General features: G+C 37.1%; 1 protein-coding gene and 1 long non-coding RNA gene across 10 annotated transcripts in view; one reads left to right on the forward strand and one right to left on the reverse strand.

Moving 5' to 3' along the window:
• Positions 1–22,435, forward strand: part of LOC145969294 (uncharacterized) — a 229,029-nt gene that overhangs the window by 200,092 nt on the left and 6,502 nt on the right. For all 6 annotated transcript variants that reach the window (XR_014438017.1, XR_014438016.1, XR_014438014.1 and 3 more), the window contains one exon: positions 22,141–22,352. This is a non-coding gene — a long non-coding RNA (uncharacterized LOC145969294). The remainder of the gene's footprint in view (positions 1–22,140; positions 22,353–22,435) is intronic.
• Positions 1–22,435, reverse strand: part of LOC145969289 (lachesin) — a 218,899-nt gene that overhangs the window by 166,239 nt on the left and 30,225 nt on the right. For 2 of the 4 annotated variants that reach the window (XM_083095301.1, XM_083095300.1), the window contains exon 1: positions 7,292–7,892. The exons of the other annotated variants lie outside the window; for them this stretch is intronic. In XM_083095301.1, coding sequence (XP_082951427.1) covers positions 7,292–7,418 — 127 coding nt within the window. In that variant the 5' untranslated portion in view covers positions 7,419–7,892. Of the gene's footprint in view, positions 1–7,291; positions 7,893–22,435 lie in introns of those variants that run through there. 4 annotated transcript variants of the gene reach the window in all.

The raw sequence follows: 22,435 nt of genomic DNA on the forward strand, positions 1-22,435 counted from the left end.
ATTATTAATAATTATTTTTATTTGCGGCATAGTTATAATAATAATTTTATCGCATTATAATGGTATGTGTGTGCACATCGCGTTCAGAGTAATCGAGTCAGAAATTGGCGTCCGTGACGGAACCGGTAAAAGGTTAAAACGCAACGCGTCGTCTAAAACATATTGCGGAATTTTCCCCGTAGTTTCGACTCGCAAAACTTAGATCTTCCGCAATGCAGTTCCGCTACTTTCCGCGCTTGTCCTTTTTCCTCCCCCTCCTCTCCCCCCCTCTTTCCTCTCTCTCTGTCTTTCTCTCTCAGATTCTCGGATTCTGTTATACCGGGAGTAACGGACGCTCGACGAATTTACTGATTTTCACTCCTAGCACGAAGTCCAACGTCTGCTGCGTAACGAGGAGTCAAGCTCTTTCGAGTAGAAGACCATCGAACTGGCCGTCGCCAAAAAGGTCGCAGAGCGAGTAACGTTAGGCGACTATAGGGTAACGGAAGATGAGAGGAGGAAGAGGAAGAGCAGGAGGAGGAGGAGAGGGAGGTAGAGGTGGGCTGGAAAGGACTCTAACTTCCTAACCGAATTGTTAACTCGGCAGCAGTCGGACAGGAGCAAACTTGCCCGTTAACTTCTTGTCGAGGCGAGCGAGCGAGCGAGGCGGACGGTCGCGAAACGAAAGGAGAGAACAATGTACGGCGAGGGGGAGAGGGAAAAAAAGAGGAGGAAAATCCCCGCGAAGAAGGCTGATTTAGTAAATATAATTTGAATATCTGATTGCTGCCGGCTTTAAATTTCGTTGTATCTTCTCGCGCTATGTGACGCAAACGTCTTAATCCGTCTCCGCGTCTTTTGTCGTTTTCCCTCTTCTTTTTTTTTTTCATTTTATTTTTTCGTCGATCTCTCCCCGCTTTATACTTTGCATCCCTCGCTGGATATTCGCTCGTCAGAAAGCGGACGGTAGAAAACGGCGAGAGGAAAAGCGGGCTTCCGTTCCTTTCCCCCTCCCCCCGCGTCGCTAGAAAACTTGAAATTATTTAGATTTTATAACACAATAGCGAACGTTATGAGATGAGCCTCCTCCCCTCGCCTCCGTATATACCTGTATTTCCATAAGAATTTAATAATACCGCAACACAGCGCGCAATTAATGTACTTTTTTGCCTTGTTAGAGAACGGCTATTGCGAGAAAGACGGCAATTCTCAAAGGGAGACGTTTCTCTCTCCGCTACGACGTAATAAGAATTATATCCTCGGCCGGCATAATATCTCGGACGGCGCTTCTGATGTAGATTGGCAGAAACGTAGAAAATCGCGGCTTTTGTCGTCGTCGACTTACCCTTACGACAAATCCGCTTGAACTGCCAGCAATCACGAGCGACTGAAAACGATCCCGTCCGTATAATCGCAAATATGGAAGAAATTTCTGTAAGTCGACTTTCATCGAAATATCTATCGATTCGCAAATACGACAAATCGCCGACATAAAACGAATTACGATACCGGAGTAAGATGGGGGATGCCTTAAAACATTTGTAGCACTTCTATTCAGTGGTCTTTATCCCTATGTTCTCCGTGAAATTATCTCTTATGTGATATATTAAAATTTGCAAAAGTATTCCAAAAAGTATTGACCTATGTCTCATTTAATTTTAAATTATACAAAATCTTACAGCAAAATAGATCCCCCATTACTTTAGTACCTTTAAGTTAATAACACTCCGCACAATTGCCCTCTTAAGCTCGACCCCACGTGGAACATTCCAAAGCCAATAAATCGCCGCGCACCTCTCAAAGATCAGATTTGTAATCCCCCTACGGACTTCTCGGTCGCCCGGTATCACCCTCTAACTGTATAGCTACAGAGACTCTCTACCTTGCCAGTAGATTCAGAAACCGGTTGCGGCAATCTCAAATATTAATGGCTCACGTACACCACGACTACTGTCTTAACGTCTTTTTCTTTCAAGGCAGTCCTAAAAGTTGGGGCAAAAAGTGAAGAAAAGAAAGAATAAGAGCTTCGAAGAACATGAAGAGAATGGTTACTGTTGTTGGCCGAAATAGATCGCATGGGACGAACAAGATCCCTTATCCCATACATAAACGAACGAAACAAAGATATATACGAAAAACACGATTGGCAAAATCGAGAAAATGACAAACTAAAATTATTCCGTTCAACAAGTGCGAAAAGTTATTTAAAACAAAAAAAAACAAAGAAAGTATATAATTAACATGTTCACAAGCCGTTCACAAGAGACGCAGAAATATAGATCGCGATGCATGTCGCAAGACGATCATGCAAGCAAGATGGAAGTTGTCGATAGTCGAGAGTCGAGATATTCGGGGGAGAGAACGCTTTCCTTCAACACGTACGCGCAGCTGGGGTGCGAGAAAAGAAAAAAAAGAGATACAGGAAGGCAGAGGCGGCGAAGGTGCGAAGTTGATTCGAGGCGGGGAATCGAGCGCGAGAGAGGAGAGAAAACGAGAGGATGAGAGAGCTTCGAGTATTTCGCCAACTTGGTAAGCCGAGAGTCGAGATCGCTCACGCGAGGATTTCTTCTTGGGAAACATGCTCTCCTCTTCCCTCTTACCCTACACTCTTCCCTTTTCTTTCTCGCGCGCTCGCTCTTCCCTTTCTTCACCGTTCTTTCATCCTTTGGCACTGTCTGCTTCACTACATCGCGGGACCAAATCTTTCACGAACAGATTAAGGTGCGGAATATCGAAGAGTTCGGAATGTCAAGTACAGCTATAATGATGTGTATACGCATTTTTGCAGTAATTCGTGGCGAAAGAAAGAAAAGAAAGACATGAAAAAAGAGAGAACATGGAATATCGAAAGTTAATATCTTACATAGACCTATAGAAACAGTCCTTTTAAAAATATTAGATTTATTATAAATTTAATAAACACACAATTATACATTTTATTAAATGTATAACAAGTCAAATCTCTCTCCATAAAAATGTATCGAAAAATATATCTGCAAAAATCACTTTGTATGGATTGGAAACACTTTCAAATATATATGTCTTGAAAAAGAGTAAAGCAGGTTTCAATATATAACTAAAAAGAAATTAAAAATTTATATGCCAAGAATATGAATTACACGAGTCCCTGCTTCCTTTCCTCGACTGCCTGTTTCCTCTCTCGCCCACGCAAAAGCGCCGACGTATCTGCCATACGCGAATAGATACCCAAGGGATGCAGGAAGATAAGAAGAGGGTCGAGAAAGAACGTCCAATGACTGAACCATGATCAAAGATAATTTCCGATCAAAGATTAAGGATTACTCCCGTGAGCCACGTGGCCCGTCTAGGAATCAAAGTCTGCCGAAATATAAAATGCATGAAGCGAGAATCCCAGGGGTGCGCGGAACGTGAAGACTTCTCTCTGTCTCTCTTTCTCCCTCCCTGTTTATAAGTGTACACGGGCATGTGTACGCTCAGAACCGACTCCCACTCACCCATTTAAAGGCAGATGGCATACGATCGTGCGTACGCGACGCACGTGCGCGTGCATCTTGCGCATATATATTGCACAATATCATAACAATAAAATAGTAAAGAGACGACGTAAAGATGAAAAATATCCCCTGAATCGCGCATTACCGTTAAAGTGTCACGGCATTTGCGGAGGTTTTCTGCGCCTTTTTCCGCTTATGATTTAAATTTGTTGTCAACAAAAACATGGCTAGAGTTTCTAAATTCTAAGCGACTAGGAATTTTCCCATTTTTGCGAAGAAGCTTAAAGAGGTAAATTGCAAATCGATAGCACAAGAACCTTATTCTTCTTCAATTTCAAGTAGACTTGAACGGAATTTCAATTTGAATACGATTGCGCTACCGCGCACACGTGCGTTAATAATTCATTATAAAATATAGCTACATCGTGAACACGTTATGTGTTATAACACGTGTTAAATATAAACGTATGGAATCTCGAATCGAGAGAAACGGGAGGCAGTCTTTTTTTCTTCTTCGCTATACTAGAGTCGCAATTATCTATGCTGTAGGAAGGGATGAGCGTCTCTTGCGAGGTCGAACAATTGGTCGAAATGTATGGAAATTGTTCGTATTTTCGACACGTATAGCGCATATACCTCGTGCGGACATTAGATATTAGATTTAGCGCTCTTACAACTGTCGCCGTACATAATTAGGGGTGGCTTCCCCCATCGAAACAGATGGCAACCCTTAGGCTACGAGATAATTTCGTGGGGAACAGTTGGGAAACTGGCGTAGCCCCTCTGGTACAGAAAAGAGAAGAAAGAGAAAGAGCAAAGAAGGAGAAAAAGGAAAGAGCGAAGGGGTGGAAATGGGAGGGAAGACAAATGTCGGCCAGGAATAGAGGAGCGGCGACGATGAACGATTCTACAAACGGAAACGAGTGCAAAAAAGGCCAATAGGCGATATTCGATTCGATCGTTATCAAAATTTCTTCGATAATTCATTGAAATTAGATAAGCGGCGGCGAAGTGGATATCAAAGACTCGAGTATATTACGCATTAAATGTAACGACTGTGAGGCAATCGGCAGTGAGCGACTAAAGTGGTTTTATTAGTCGTTCGCTGCGATCAGATACGAGGACAATGAGGGTACCCTCCATATTCTCGATCATGCGCCCCTGTCTATCTGTCTTTATCTGACACGCGCGGAGCTACCTAAGAGATTACGCTCTCAGGCAGTAACACGGGAATTGAATGACCACTGTATAAAATTCGCATCCGCCGCGGCCACCACCCATAATGGCCACTCAGACCCGTTTTTAGGACCAGCAATCTGTAGATCCGTAAAGACAATTGGATTTAGATATCACCGCGTTATTTAATACAGCTTAATATGTACATTTTTTGGATAATGATTCGGAACCTGCACAAGTTTATTAAAAACACATCCTCAAATGCACGCGAGAAGTTCATACGTATCTGAGAAAATTTTTTTATAAAATAAAATATAAATTTTTTTAATAAAATAAAATATTAAACAAAAAATATAAAGATTTAAAATAAATAAAGATTTAATATAAATTATTATACATCAAGAAACTCACTGTTGATGTTCTATTAAATTCGTAAAGTTTTTACATAATGAGATTACATAAATAAAATAAAGATATCTAACGCAACATTCGAAATATAAAGCCCGTATCTGAAATTATGCGATACATTTTGCATATAACGTTAGTATATGTAATTACACGCGATAATATATTTCCGACATAAATGCTCGTATAGAAAAGCGGAACGTAAAGGAAGAAAAACGTACTTTCGTGCACGCTACGATGAGGCGCGTAGCGTGATGTAAACGACACCGGTACCGGAGAAAGAGGCATTAATTTGCATCTGCTTTCGTACTCCGCCACTTCCGAAAATTTTATTCGCTCCCGCCGTTTAATTGTGGTATACGCAAAATAATGAAGCGAAAAGGGGGGAAGGGGAGGGGGAGAGGGGGGGGGAGCGAGCGAAAGACGGGGGTGCGCGCGGAAAGAAAAGTGTGCCGGGGCGCCGAGAGCTTAATACCCGTGTAAGTAGTAGCCACTGCATTACAGTGAGAGATTCATTTGCATGCACTTTTACATCCTTCCGTCCTCAAAAAATATTTATCGCCCGAGGTTTCGCCGTGACGCCCCGCTTATGAATTATGCATGTGGAGCACGCGCGCTGAGGACGTAGCTCATTCCTAGCGCAATTTCGCCATTGAAGCGTAATTTCAGCAAGCTCGGTATTAGAACCCCTCGAGCAGCTTTTTCGTGATAGCGCTTACGAGAGGGAGAGAACGAAAAGACGTGTCATTCGGAACGCGCGACGATCATCATCTGAATTGCTCAAAGAGAAGACGAGTGCATAATGCGTATATATTAACTTTATGCCTCGTTACGTGTGCATGAATACGTGATATATATTATCTGTATTGTTATATTATTATTACGTATCATGCGTAATGTGCCTTCAAATGGATCATCTCTCGTCGAATTAATAGCGATTTACGGATATTTTAAATCTTATAAATTAAATGTTCTTAAAATTATTTTTACAGTTTATCACAGTTGCAATGTTTTTAGAGATTTGTAACAAATTGTATTCATAAAAAAAAAATAGCGGAGCAAGAACGTTAAAATAATATGTAATCGTATACTGTTAAATATATCATATATATATTAAATGAAGAGCATTACGTTATACAAAGTTTCTCCGTCCTCTCGAAATATTTTAATATGGGAGATTTTAAATTAAATATTAAATATACGTGTAATTTTATAAAGGATCATTCTTACTAAAGATATATCTGGCTTACATCGATCACTCAGTGTAAATTAGATAATTCGTTGTATGTAATGTAGTATGTTGTATGCAATGCTATAATGCATCGATACCATTGTCAGTATCAGATTTAACGTGATGAAAATTAAATCCGAGATTATGTGCGGATTGGATAGTATGCGTTTAAGTCACCATGCAAACAAACATGGGAGACATCAGAGGGATATATGGTAGATAGTTTATATTTAGACTGTCACACGCGCTTGTGCGATATATATGCTGGTCGATTGTATATAGTTAATGACAGAATCAAAGCATTATTCTAAAGCAAATGATAATATGATATGTACATTCCGGACAGCATTATAAATAATTATCAATATATCATTTTTCATCTCATCCATCTATCACTTTTATTATAAGCTATATAAAAAATATTAATTTCCGATATATCGATGAAAGGAAACTCATATAAACATTACATTTTAAGCAATATTTTTCTTATTATTTTTATTAATAATAAATTAATTAATAATAAATTATATCATTATTTTGCAGGATAATAATTCTTGATATTTTTGTCGAGAAACAAATTAAAGTATTTTATTTTTGGTAAATGAAAATTAATCAATTCTTTATACAATAAACAGTCATTTTTAATTAATAAAAATGAATAATAAAATAATAAACATGAATATCATTATATTTTTTAATATACTCTAGAAGTACAATTCGTTTTATCAAAAAAACAAGTTGTTGCAATTCTGTTTCTTAAAAATCTCTCTAAATGTCAGGCTGCATCTTTTTTATAAATAATAATAATAAATTTGTATAAATTTTTTATAACACTGATACCTTTAGAAACTATATATTGCGATTATTTTTATAACAAAACATTTTTCTAAATTATTCCGTGAGACGCATAAATAGCGATGAATAATTATAAATAATATTAACTCGGTAAATCATAAATTGACAGTTGGTTATGCTTTCTTCTCGAGAGATAATATTTCAATGAGTAAAGTAAATTTAACATTACCAGTAGTATAAGCTGCGAATGTTGACCGACCATTCTGCAGTAGAAGACAAGCAAAAACAAATACCGCCACCATCCTTGATAGAAAATTAACGGTCATCCTCTTCCTCCTTCCAGCATGTAGCTGCATCACCGATATCCGATTAACAAATCCGATGTCACGAATACAAGATCCTCATTCGCATTCTATCGGTTCACCCCAATAAAGTCCCTCGATTCACTCGCAATTACTCCAAAGACACTCTTCCTCGCGACTCCGACAGGAACGAGCGTTACAGCACTACTCGCTGCCTGCGAACGATCTCTCATTCACGCAGAGCTTATGTCAAAATTTTGTAAAAAATTATGTCCGTCCAATGCATCCTAAACGTGTCCCAAGCGTCGCGAAAAAAAAATGCTCGCTTTTCACGTGCAACGTCTATCGTCGAAGCTCGTTCAAAACTTTGTCTTTTCGTTCGGAGAGACGTTCGCTCAAGGTTTGGCGAATATTACACGCGTGATACACCGCGACAAGCCTTATGTCAGAGTTACGTGTCTTCGGCTTGGAACACGAAACGACGGCTGCTCCCGACAAGTGCGCGCTTGGGACGCCCGGCGTCGACTAAACGTGTTCGTAGAGGGAGACTACATTGCTGGCACACACGCCGCGCCGTCCCAGCATCACGGCGCAGATCTCAGCCACCCCCGTATACAAGAGCATCTCACCCTTTCCCCGAATCAGGCCAATCGGCGCGCGCGAGTCGCCGCCCATCGCATTGCGGGGGCGGCACCGCTCCCGAATTAAGATTTTCGACTTTTCTTAGTCCAGGGGGGTAGTTCACCCCCTCGCGCCAGCTATCTGTCTATTCTCCTTCACCCTCTCGCGCGCCACGTTCTGCCGGCGCCACGCATTGTCTCCTCATTCGACGACCTATCCCTCTTTGCAATTATTGTACACGCGATACCGCGATTTAATATCGAGAAAAAAAAACATAATTTGTATCGAGCAATAACGCGAATTATCCCATAAATTTCGCGATATTCGCATTTTATCCAAGTGTCGACTTCTCTAACAGTGTTAGGTTATTTTTTTCCGCTTTGAAAACTTTGTAAAAATAATATTCTATTTCCACGTTGCGAGCTGGCAATTCTATTACATTTTTATATGCTATTGCTTGTAATGGGATTATAATTTACTCTTTCTCTCTCTCTCTCTCTCTCTCTCTCTCTCTCTCTCTACGTTTGCCATGAATAAATATAACATTCATGATCAAAATCATTTTGCCAATCGCGAGTCAGATAAAATTGAAAACAGCGCTCGTGAAATATTGGTATGTTACCTTATTATGGTACATACGCATTAATGCATAAATAAATGTTCTATGAAAAAGCGCGATCATGATATAAAAATCATGAGTGAAGCGTATGTCATCATCGAAAAAAATTATCTCTCATCTCGCATATTTTATATTCAAATATTTTATAGACTTACATATATCATTTTACTGATATCGCAAAAATAACGTAACAAATATTATTAATTTCATATTCATGATGTATGAAAAAATTTTCAATTTAATCATACGCGCGCAAAAAGATTATGAATCCCAGCCAAAGGAAGAAAAGAAGAAAAACGATGGTGCGCAAATGAACGATAGTTGATTTAAAGCAATTTTCACGAATTAAATACCATAGATAATAATCGAGGAAGTTTAAAAAAAAGTCGAGTATAATTTACACTGCATCGTTTTTCTTCTTTTTTTTTCTTTTGGCTGGGATTCATAATTTTTAAATACGACCGTCGCGGAAAAAGTTTGCGCAAAATATATAGCCTGACATATCAAATTCCTTTTATTGAATAACAACCGTAGCGCGCAAAAACACGGTCTAATAGAAACATACAGTCCACGTTTTACCGAAGAGCAACATCGCAGAACGAAACATACGATATACAAGACTGATGAGTACGGTTGATGGTGGAATCATGTAGGATGCGGCCGCGGTGCCATTAGAATAATATCACCCATTCTTTATCAAGAAGCAAGTCGGAGACGTGCCGTGCACTCATTTCGCGTGACATTTAATTTTCATGAAAAATCGCCGGTGAGTTTGCTCACACGAAATAGAGCGTAAAACTACCGGAATGAGTTTGGACATACTCTTCCAGATTTTGTGATTTCACGTCACTCGAAAATGCCCAGACGCGTATATATATTCCGCGAGCGAATAATATACCTCGATGAAGAAATACCGGCGAAAAACTTAATCATTAATGCAAAAAATTATGTTTCAAACGAGCGAGTATGAAACTATCCTTCAATGAAACAATTACATATGTAAAAATGTCAGTTATATCGTTTTTATCTTGTAGCAGACATAAAATGAGCTTAAAAATAATTAATTTAAAATACGTAAAATTGCACAACAATGTTGTGCACTAATAAAATCGGTGAATTTTTATTCTTCAGACTCGCTGTACGCGTATGTGTCTCGAATAAAAATGTGTTTGAAGCATATGGAACGCATCCGAAAGGAGTAATTTAAATTCAAATTTTACCGATTTTAATGTAATTTTAATCTAGATGCAAGATTGGATTCGGTGGTAATGTTGCCATGTAATAAGAGAAAAACGCGTTTAAAAAATGTGAATTTTTGTATTAATCAAATAGACAGTGGTATCAAGTTGAACCGATTAGTGAAAATTTCCTATATAATATTCGCGGTAATATAAAATGTCAATTACATAGTACACGTAAAATCTAATTTTGTGATTTTTTACGATTTTTTTATTTGCAAAATTTGACGTTTAATTTTTAACAAAATAATAAACACAATGAAAAAATCGCGGAATAAATTATTTAATATGTTACACGATCTAAAAATAGACACGTAAATTTTGTTTCATTTGATACAACGCGCTTTTTCCTGGTAAAGGCAGATAAAAGCAGCCGTTTGAGAGTTATATTAATACATCCTCTTTTACAAAATTATATCAATTATGACAGTAACTGGGCAGTTCGATCGCATATCATTTCCATGAAAATTTCAGAGATTAAACATGGCAATTACCATTCGGCTCGTGATTATATTTTGCCTTTATCGACATTATCTTCAATCCACCTGCGTGAACTGATACTTCGTCCACTTTGACTATAATTTTCTGATGCATAATACATCCGATACATGATACATTCGTATTTGGTCTCAATCATTAGAAAATAAATCGCTTGTGCCAAAAGCATAGTTGCACGCGATATATTTTGTAGGAAGATTTGACGTTTGATATCATATTTTGCAAATACTACTTTGCCTTACAAATAATATACAAGATATCTCACAGAAGTAGAACAGATTTTTCCCGATCAATAACATACTTAAAAAGGAGTTATAAAACAAAATAAAATAATATTACGAGAGTATCTTTTTAAGTGTGTAAGCATTGCACTTGTGTATGTACATGCATGCAATTGCAAAATACAATTGCATTTTTTATTTAAAGGCATTTCTACCTTTTTAACATGTTGTTCTTTCTGTATATTTCTACGTATGTTTTATTTTATAAATTTTATTAAAAAATTTATTTTTTAATTTAAAGAAATATCTTTAAAAAAAACACACATTTTTGCAGTTATCAATTCCAGTTACGTTATCAATTCCATGAATAAGAGACTTTGAAAAATGATTGAGACTTTGATAAATACTAAACTGTCAATATATACGTAAATGAAGAACGTACGAATATAGAATTTTGATTGGAGATTAGTAGCTCAAACTTGTTGTATTTTTTCATTACACATCCTCATCACACGCGCCCGGATATTCGTAGAAAATTTTCTTAATAAACAACCGAAGAGAAACCTGCGTCTAAAGTTCGAGAGCCAACAAATAAAAGTAGCGAGGGATCAAGCGGATATCCGGGACGGAACGTAGACGTCTAAAAGATGGAGCAGGAAGTCGAGACAGCAGCTTTCATTACCTTGATATAAGTTTTAGGCGCGCCTAGGCTGATCCGCAGACCACCTTCGAGAGCGGAAAGAAAATAAACCATTCTCGTCCCATCATTATCAACAGCACGATCGTGTTTCCGGGTTACGAATCTATCCTTAAAAATCCCCGGGTTGCGCTTTCCGCTTCTCACACGTTCCTATCAGTATTATTAGTTATCTCATCTTATTCCGCGAGCTGAGATTGACATCCTGGTTATCGCCCGTGAAATTTTCCTTAAGAACAATTAACCGAGACCCTATCGGCTCGCGTACTATGAGTTCAGTACTTTCATCGTTAAGCAAAACTTCCGCGCTTACGCGAGAACTGATGATATCTTCGTTAGAGTGTTACAAGGTCATGAGGAGACTGCGCAAGATTTCGCTAATAATATCGCTGGAATACGAAAATCGCGCAGATCCTTCACGCGAGATATGTGAACTTCGAGAGGCACAATTTAGTAATCAACCGAGCTTTTAATCTTAAATGCAATTCTATGGAGATACGCAATGTAACTACTTATAACGAGAAATTAGATCAGAATAAAATGGAAATAATAATTTGCTATTAAAGAATGACATTCATTCTCAATTACACACTGAGAAAAATAATTCGATTGTATCACCAAGACGTATCTGATAGAAGGCATTTTGGTTAAACCAAGCAGAATTTCTAGTTATCGATAAGACTCGATTTCTTATAATTAAAACGTTATTTTTGTTATAAGTTTAGTATCATTACCAAGAAAATCTGGCAAATTTAACAAGAAGAAATTAATCATACTCATCTGGTAATTTCTAAAGGAATTCTGACTCGTCCATTTTCCAACAGACATACTGGTTGAATCTATCAGATTTCTAATTAATGCAACCAGATTTTTTTCTCAGTGCAGTATTATATTTCTATCTAGTTTAACGTATATAGAATTTTATATATAATATAATAATGTGTGAGTCATCTGCTGTCAATAAATTATCCATTTCATATGTGAAAAATCGTAATAATTTATACGATAATTGTCTTTATGCAATTGAGAATCTTTGGGTATAAAAATCTGCATGCTAAAGATTCAATGTAAGACTATAGACGATTTGAGACGGAAAGTATTGAGCTTGAAGAAAAAGGGAAGAATGGGAAGAAAGAAAATGATGTGACAATCAGAGGCGAGTTTTTGCCCGGGACACATCTGGTCTCTTATTTTCATTTTCTCCGTCAAATGATTTCTTCCTTGCTTTCTCCTAACTGAAAAACTCTGCGGATACCATCTCCGGGTACATCGTCTTCCCTTAGTAACTTTCTTGATCAATTCGTAAAATAGAATAATGCTCGCGCGTAAGAGACGAAGCGATTCTCAATTAGGCAAAAATTTTTCAAAGCGCACTCTTTATCGCGTTTATTGTTTTCGCATTTGTTTCATACATACGTAAATACTGTTTCACCAGTCAACAAGAAAAATTGTAAAGTTAAAAAAACTAACAATTACATTTTTGAACAAACGAAATTTCTCCATTGTATAAAAATACCATATAAAATCCATCGAAATAATATAATTACGATATCGAAATAGATGTGATATTTCATGGCAAATTATATAATTTACAAGCGTTAATTTTCGATTTTACGATATTTCTTAGGCGAGTGATTATCACTCGTAATTTTATAATGATTAATAGATTCCATGTTGAGTATAAAAAATCATTGAAGAAGGGTCATTAATAAAATCGTAATTTTTAGAGAAACGAACGATTAAGGTATTTACGAAAACTGCGTTATAAGAGTGGGGAAATACATTCGAAAATATACGCGCAATTCGCTACTGCCAATCTCGCGACGCGATTCAACGGATCAGTCTCAATTCACGAAACATTATTATCTTCGGTCGACCAGACCGGTTTCCTTCTACAAACAAAACTCCGTAAGCGATAGACAATTGCAGTTTCGAGACTCCCGAGTACTCTACAGCCAATTAAGATTCAATACAATCGATGAGGGACTATTCAAACGATGAGACAATCGGAATGTAATTGCGTCGCCCCGATCCCACTGAATACCAATTCATTTTCCGAAGCCCGCCACCGTGCACCTTCGTCCTTTCACTTCCACCCCCTCCCTCCCCCCCCCCCTCTCCTCCGTCAGGACCGCTTTTGTCTTGTAGAAATCTTCTTACCGAGTCCGCGCGAACGCCAATTCTGAAAGTTTAAATTTCTTTTCCTCGTGTCTCTTCTCCGTCAAACCCCCTTTCTTCCTTCCTTAAATCCTGTCCTTTCTGTCTCTTTCAGTACCACGCCCTCCTGCAGAGCGGACCGAGAGGGCAGGAAAAGGTGGATTGTGGGTAGCCACCCCCAGGGACACGTAATTACACGACCTTATATTTCACAAATATTTCGCTAGTGTGATTAATGATGTGCCTCCGTGGTTCCCTGGTGGATAAAGTAATGTACCAAGAACGACACAAAATCCAAATCATCGTGATAGCAGCGATGATAAGTGATGAGACATGAACATTACTATCAGATACTAAAAGCGCTTGATTACCTATCCTTAAGTGAAGGATGACAGATCTGAACAATTTTCTGTGATGAATAAACGATAAATTGTAATAAATAACCGAGCATACTATGTTTTCAAAAATCCACACTGAGAAAAATCATTTGATTGTATCAACAAGACATATCTGATAGAAGGCATTTTGGTTAAACCAAGCAGAATTTCTAGTCATCGCGATAAGACTCGATTTCTTATAACCAGAACGTTTAATAGACTTTACTACAAGGATTTGGTTAGTATTTTCTATAAAACTTCTTGTTATATTAACTAAACATGGACACAGTGATGCCATTTTTGTTGTAAATTTAGTACCATTACCAAGAAAATCTGGTAAATTTACCAGGAAGAAATTAATCATACTCATCTGGCAATTCCTAAGGGAATTCTGATTCGTCCAACAGATATACCGGTTGAATCTATCAGATTTCTAATTAATGCAAGCAGATTTTTTTCTCAGTGCGTGATTTCTTTTGAAGAGGAGCTGTACGAGAGGCAGAGCCCGTTTTTTTTATCTGGATCATAATCGGGAAATAATACGTCGTAAATGTAAGACTTTACAGTTTCTATCAAGTGTATAAATTAACGCATTAACTCCGATCTTCATTACAACATGGACTTAGTCAGGAATTAAATCGCATCTCTCTGGTACTAAGGACTACGCCCCCGGTTCGGTGCGAGTGCTCTTGGGTGAGATAATAAAATTTCCGCGCCTCCGATTTTTATCTCGGCTATAGACGTAAGGTGTCCGCGCGCTAAAAGGTTCGATATATTTTCCGAATAACTTTAAAGAGAGCGGGAAGCGCGCATACGCGATCGATGCTCACGGCTGCGCCGCATATCCCGAAAGGGACGCGTAAAAAGGCAAGCGCGCGGCTCCGATCCGGCTTCGACGGAGGTAATAAAATTGTTTGTTTTAACGGGATAAAAATGCGGGGCCCGGGAACGTGCCTCTTCTAAAGTGTTGATGGGAACGACGTCTATCGCGACCGAATATATGCGAGAACGACGAAAGCCAGGAAACAGAGATAGAGCACGGCGCGAAAGAACCATTCGCCGACGTTGTCGCATCAAGGCAGAGAGCGGACGCGTGTAAAAGTCGGATTGCGAATAAAAAAAATACCGTGGTTGAGTATCATCAAAAACAGAACGAGAGAGAGAGAGAAAGAGAGAGACAGTTAGAAAAACAGATATATCCGGCAAATATGTCAAAGAAGAGGGGCGAGACAGAGAGAGAAAGAGAGAACGAGGAACAAAATGTTCCTCCCGGTTTTGCGACGCCGGGACAGCTATGCGCGCTATCGACGCATCAACGCGTTTTGAGCTTTTGAGCTTGGAGCTTTTAAAATCTGTCACCGACACACATTAACCGTTACGCACTTCGAGCCTGGCTGCACAATACGCGAGCTGCGAGCACGCTGCTTGTTTTCGAGTCCGTTGTACCGAATGCAAACATAGCTATGTATCGTCCCGGCTATCGACACGCGTTGTTCCCGTTGGACGCCCTACGTTCGCGGAGTCGAGCGAATTTGTTGCACACATGTTGCTCCCTTAAAATTCGGCTGAATAAAAATGCAAAAATAAGAGGACGAATGACAGTTAGAAATGCAACAAAAAATATACTCGACTTTAAACAATGACTTTCGGTTGGCTTATTAGAACGTAAATCTCTTCCAGTCTCTTTTTCCTTTTTTAAGAATCTTAAACATCATCTTTTGACACAAAATTATAAATGCAACGAATGCTGAAGCGTCCTCGTTGTCACCTAAGGTCGCGGCGTGTGATAAAAAATCGGAAGATGTCCCAGCAGATTTCGGTATGTATAAATTCGTGGTTGCGCGCTGCCTCTATAGCTTTTTACGCAGCACGATTTATGAAGACTTCAACACGATGGGTGGCGACTGGGCGCGGAGCGGCCCTCAAAATTGATTAATGAACGAGGCGGCCGATCGATTCGATTAAACCAGTGTAAACGAAAGGGCGACCGATAAATATCTGCCGATATAAACGTCGACGTTACGTCGTGACTTTTCCATAAATCAAAACCCCCGGCCGCGTATGTGCCGCGTAAACGTGCCAACGTGCCCAACAATAACAATCCCCTATATAGCTGGATCAGAAACAACCGCGATAATTGACGCATACGCGTGACACAATCGTTAAAAAAGATTGTCGTTCGTATTATTACGTCCTATAAAATATTAAGCGCCGCCTAATTAACCATAAATTGCAGCGCGGGGCGAAAAATCATTAAAAATATGTACGTGGAAAATGAAAATGAAATAATTCAAGATTTAATCACTGAAAAATTTGTAACCAATATTCCCGTTGTACATTGACAATTATGCATTTATTTATGGCGAATAAAAATATATGTGAAACTGAAATAACTTATACGGTAATAAACTTATGACATTTTCAGAACCATTTATAAAAGTTGTACATTTTATTGTTGATAGCTTAAATCACAATAAACATCGATACGAATAAAGCAAAAGGGAATAAATCCACATTTAATCGAACGTTCAATTTTCCTAACATGAAGCAGTTCTGTCGCGTATTCTAAAGATAGATAGACATACGCATATCTGTACACAGATGACAATTACACATCCATCTCTACATGTACATATATAAAAGAAGACAGATTTTACACAAATGTCGAGCGAGTGAAAGGGGAAGAGAGGGAGGATACGCGCGAGAGTATATCTGCGTAGTAAGGCTGTCACTGACAGCCCTGTCTTCACAGGCAAATTTCACTTTTTGTCAACGAACGGTCGTTTGAAAGGAACGAATATTGGATTCGGTTATTACTTCTTCGACCTTCGCCCGATCTCTTATACCTTCTCGATCTATCTCCGCGTAACAAACTGCATGTGCAAAATCGATTCCGCTCTACAATCGCATATATATATATATATATATATATATTGCATGCAATTATTTATTTTATCGCGAGAGAAAAATTTATAAAGTTTGTAAAAATTTATAAAATTTGTGTGTAAAGTTAATATCTTGTTTCAAAAATTTATAAAAATTCTTTTTCACAAATTTTTTACAGGAATGTAATGTATAGATTTAAATAAATAAAAAAAATGTTACATCTTCGGACTTCATGGCTACAAATAATGTGAGAATCGCTAGTGCGTAAGACAAGGTAGATTCCACGAAAATATCCTGAAAATAAAAGAAGACGAAACTGACGCAAATTTTGAAAGGATATGGCACGGATTTTTGCATACTCTGCAAACCTCTCGGTAAACGCGATATGTTTAATAAAGCGACGTGAAAGGAAAAAAAAACAGAAAGGAGAATGTAATAATTAATATTTATAATAGGTGACGTTTGTGACTATTTATATTCTCCGCGTATATAACATATATTAATTCATTCAATTAATTATATTTTGTCATTTGCCAAAAATGTGTCCACATAGATGATATAATTGTGAGTCATATGTATTATATAAAGCATAAGTTTATTCATTTGTCGACTACAATTGTAATATGTAACGCGCGATATAATGCACTGTCGTAAATTTACTACAATTACATTAACGATGCAAAGTCGAAAAAGCTTGAACAGAATGCGACATATACGAGTTTTGTAATGGAATTTAGTTGAGTTTATTATACATAACTCGCGCTGGGTTATGTTTCGAAATCAGTATCTATATTAATATAACTGCACATACATCGTGTTGAATTTCAAAACAAATATTTTCGTTCAATGCAACATGTGATATAACAATTACTGGTCTACCAGTAATCTGATCTATTTATATTGGAGAATATTACCATTTACTAAATTTAATTAAACTTATTCACGAGCCTAATAAAAAGCAAATTAGCCAATTTCTCATAATTTATTACCATTAATGATAAATATTTTTTGACTGACTCTAAAATACAGAAAGTAAAGAAGAATTGTTAAAAATCGCGTTTAATGTCTTAAACTGGAAGATTTCATTACATTTACAATCTAGTTAAAGTAATGAGTAGTCTAGCTAGAGTATAGTACAGGCGTTTAAATTCCATTATTTTTCCCTTAACAAATTGCCAATTCCTGATCAGACCGCACCTTATGAAACATAATCAATATGCTAGACTAGGGAGAAAAAAGAGAGAGCAGAGAGGAAAAAAGAAAGAGAGAACACATAAGATAAGACGAAAATAGATTAGCTAATATCGTAACGAAGTTTTTTACTTTCATACCGGAAAGAGATAAATGGTAACGATAAATGGTACGATAAACGCAAAGGAAGAGTGCATTTTGTGATTATAGAAATCTTATCATAAAATATTTATAGTGTGATATAAAATGTATTTTCTAAATTACATTAATTAGCAATTGTTTAAACTAGGTTGTATGCTTCGATTTTTTCTATTTTAGAACGTCAATGAAACAGTTTCTTATAACAAAATGAAACGAGATAAATTTTGTGAGATGCATATCGATTAATTTTAAATTGGGATTAATGTAATAGTAGTAATTATATGAATTTTTGAAATCCATCACAGTTTTAAAGAAAGAGAAAAATAATGATTTCACTTTTAAACTATTTACAATTTATATTAATAAAAAATTAATAATATTGATCAAAAATTAATTGGACCTATTTGTTTTATCATTATTAGAGAAATGATATGAAAATTTACAACTTTTAAATTGACACATTCTCATTTATTTCTCAGCACTTAAATGCTACATTTTATAATAACTGTTATAAATTTATGGCAAGTTTAGTTAGCGTATTCGTTAAAATTTAAAATTTTTGTTCATTTAAATCCTAAATCGAGTATTGCATTAGGAATTCTTAAATTTCGAAAGTGGTTTTATTTGACAAATTAAATAATCTGAACAGCAATAACAGCAGAATATCTTTTTTTGATAATATTACGCTATTTTATATATTTGTAAATATTGAAATCTATTTTGTTTTTATTTTTATTTTTTTTTTTTATTATAGTTTTTATCATGTTTTCGCAATTTTCGGTGAATCTGTTTTGCGGATCAATTTCTCAGACCTCAATTTTTATCACGGCTTTTAAAAAAGACAATTTGTGAAAAAAAAAGGAAACAAATTTGCAACAATCAAATCAAAACATGATGCAAGTTAACGAAGAATAAATCTCTGATAAATTATCAGTAAGTGCAAATTTTTCCTCTAATCTTTCCTTCCCTTTAGTCTTTCAGTTGGGCTTAAAGAATTCAAAAACAAAATAGTATATCGTATCTTTTCTCTACTTCCAAGCAGACGACAGAACGGGATTCTCCGATACAACGGCAAACTCCGTTTCATTTTAATGTTAGCCCGACGACACACGTTATGACGACGGAACAGTCCACGAGAGTGAGGTAGGTAGGTAGAACGATGGGACGTAGATATAGTGAACAGTGTCGACATAGCGCAAGGGTGAGTCAAAAGGGAGGGACGGCAGAGCTAGAGCGAGGTGTTAGTTTCCTGGTCGGATATTAGCTGTCACGCGGCTCACTGGACAGGACACACCAGACGTATACACAGTGAGGACACGGTGTAAAGGTAGCACCGACGCCCTAAGTACGCCGGACAAGCCCCGGCATTGAAGAGAGAGAAGGCTCTCGCACATTTATGTACAGAAAAATCTGATCGCGAACGTTACGGAGACCGGATTCGGCATCGGACGCGAAACTCTCAGATATAAACCGGACCTACATTTGTGCACCGTAGTTCTCCCTTCTTTCGTACCGAGGAAAACGTATCTACGAGAGCGTCAGATTGATCGGCCGATGTAAGAAACTTCGTCGAAAGAAACTACGCTGCTGAAAGATATCCGAGATATAAATAATACGTTTTATCGTTTTTCGCAAGGCTCTTCTCTCGCTGACGATTCTGTCATCGATTGTCCCACTGGAAATTTTACCGTCACATTACGTTGTACATTTTATATATATATGTGCCGATTGGAATTCGAGATGAGTTTGATTCTCTCGAAACGTAAGAGAAAAAAATTATAAAAATCGGGACATCCTCGTGTTTACGATTTCGCATTTCATACATCTGAACTGGAATCTGATGTAATTTCATTACATCGATTTATTCAACACATTGCGCTAAATATTGCCCGTTTATTTTCAACGATGCGCCATTTTTAAAATGTGTATAGTCCCAGGTAATAGATTATAATTTAATTATATCAATGAGTTCGTAATTAATATTTGAACGACGATCCATTCCACTGTAATTGGCAATCAGTTTTCCGGAATTAGCGAACGGTCGATATTCGATACAGAGAAAGGTACAAAAGCGCCAGTTTTCTTTACACGTGCAACGCCATAATGAATGGCATTTCCATTCCGAAAGTGGGATGTATCGGGCTTTTATTTCCACGGACTTACACGTCAACGTTTCACACATCTCACGCAAACATATTAATTATTCAAAAAACGTACAACGCTGCGAAAGGTAATTTATTCTCGCGTAATTACGATATAATTTATAATGGCGATCGAACGAAAGAGTAGCGTAAACTATCGAAGGAAGGGAGGTATCCGAATTACGCGGCTTTAGCCGACTTGCAAAGTAAGCACGAGAGCAACGTACTCAAAGTGCCTGCCAATTTAACGGTGGCCGAGATTGCTTGATGAGCGCATCTGCGATCCGCCACCGAATATACATCGAATATACATGTGTATACGTGTAAACCTATATATGACCTATATGTCGTAGTCAAGGTGCGGCATACGTGATGCAATGCAGCCCAGATCGTCGGCAGAATACCAAACTACTAACCCCCTCCGTAGCCTTCACCATCCATATCCGACGCACGGAATCGTCGTCTTCCTCCCCCTCCTCGCTTGCAACCGTGTGACGTCCATGGAACCCTCGCATCATTCTCGTGTGTTGAGACGCGTGCGTCTGTCTATTTGTGTGTACATACGTCGTACACACTTATGTATCGACGAAACTTATTGCCGCGCGAGAGTTTACATCCTGAATTTACAAAATGCAACTTCGATATCAATACGATTCTAAAATCGCGTCACGCTCTTTCTCCCTTTCTCTTTCCCTCTCTTTCTATCTGTCTACGCAATTATGAGTATTTTATATTCTTCGACAAAAGATAATATGTTGCCAAAAATTGACGTAATTTTTTTATAAAATCGACAGAAGGTACACACTATGTCCTAAAATGCCAAGATGAGATTTAGAGCCAGATACATACTTTAATAGATTTACGATGCTAATTTAAATCTTCACTTTATTTCAATCTCGACGTATGTAAATAGAATTAGATATATGTCAGATATATGTCTGCATAAATCAGATTAACGTTAACGAAAACAGTTACTTAAGACGAAAAGCGGAATATGCATAAGTGCTTAGAGTACAGTATTATCATAAGATTTTCGCGGATTTGCAAGGAAATCGTGATGAGATCTGATAATACACATTCCTGGTTACCGTAAAATCATGTCTAACATACAACACATTTACTTAACCTGTTATTTGTGTCGTGAAAATTCATTATATTTGAGCTGACAGAATTAAGATGTTGAGGGAATTTCAACTTGAATGTTTCATAATAACATAGAAATCTTTTACAAGATTTTAGAAAGATTAATAATCACTTTGAATATAAGAACTGTATGTTTATAGAAGTCTTAATTTTTCGTTAAAAAAATTCCTAAACTTAATCTTGTTTCTCGTATTAATCGGATTTCTGTCTCTAAAGTTATGCAAAAGCGGTTTACGAAACGCCAATAGAAATATTATTTACTGAGATGATGGCGGCCTGCCAGGTAATCAATGACATTCCAGATAATCAGGAATATATTCGCGAACGTGGGAGATTCAATGGTTTGCCACTGTAATGTCTGCAACGTCATCAAGGTCACCACTTTAAGTGATTATCGTAAAAATATAATCACTCTTTCAATAAATAGAACATTTAATATTTTAAAAGTTACTTGTCTTCTATATTTTTAATTTCATCTCTCTTTTTTTAAACACTTAATTTTCAATAATTTTCAAGACGGACACAAAATAAGAATTTTTCAATCAGCTCTCAAAATTCTTCTAAATTATTAGAACTCCTTCTATATAATATATTCTCTATAAAATATTTCGAAATTATTTTGAAATATTTTTTATATTATTGATATTTTTTATATTATTTATATGAGATAATTATTGCATTCATCCTTGATTGACAAATTTTCTATCCATTATGTGTATGCATGTATGTGCATTTTCGTCATCAAGCTTTGTTAACTTTTATTTTTATCACGTCTATCGATCTTCACGTCTATCACACGTATAAATAATATCATTTCTCTTTAAAACGATGCAATTTTTGTTTCAGCTTCGCTGCCCTACCGGACTTAAAAGAATTACAGTCTGTCGCGCTTAAAGGAAAGCTGAGTCTGAGAAATCTGTAGGATCGGATATCATCGAGTAGAGTCACGAATGTCCGTGCCGTTCGAATTTTTGAAGGACGGAAAGATGAGATTGCCGACTCAACAAAATCCATGTGTTCCGACGATAATATCGAAATTACCGAATTACTGTCTTCAGGTAAAGACCAGTCATAGCATAGATATCGTAAAAATATAATCACTCTTTCAATAAATAGAACATTTAATATTTCAAAAGTTACT

This window comes from Camponotus vicinus, unplaced genomic scaffold (genome assembly GCF_025532165.1).
Source record: "Camponotus vicinus isolate PSW18456_S1 unplaced genomic scaffold, iyCamVici1.0 SCAF_3, whole genome shotgun sequence".
Taxonomy (NCBI): domain Eukaryota; kingdom Metazoa; phylum Arthropoda; class Insecta; order Hymenoptera; family Formicidae; genus Camponotus; species Camponotus vicinus.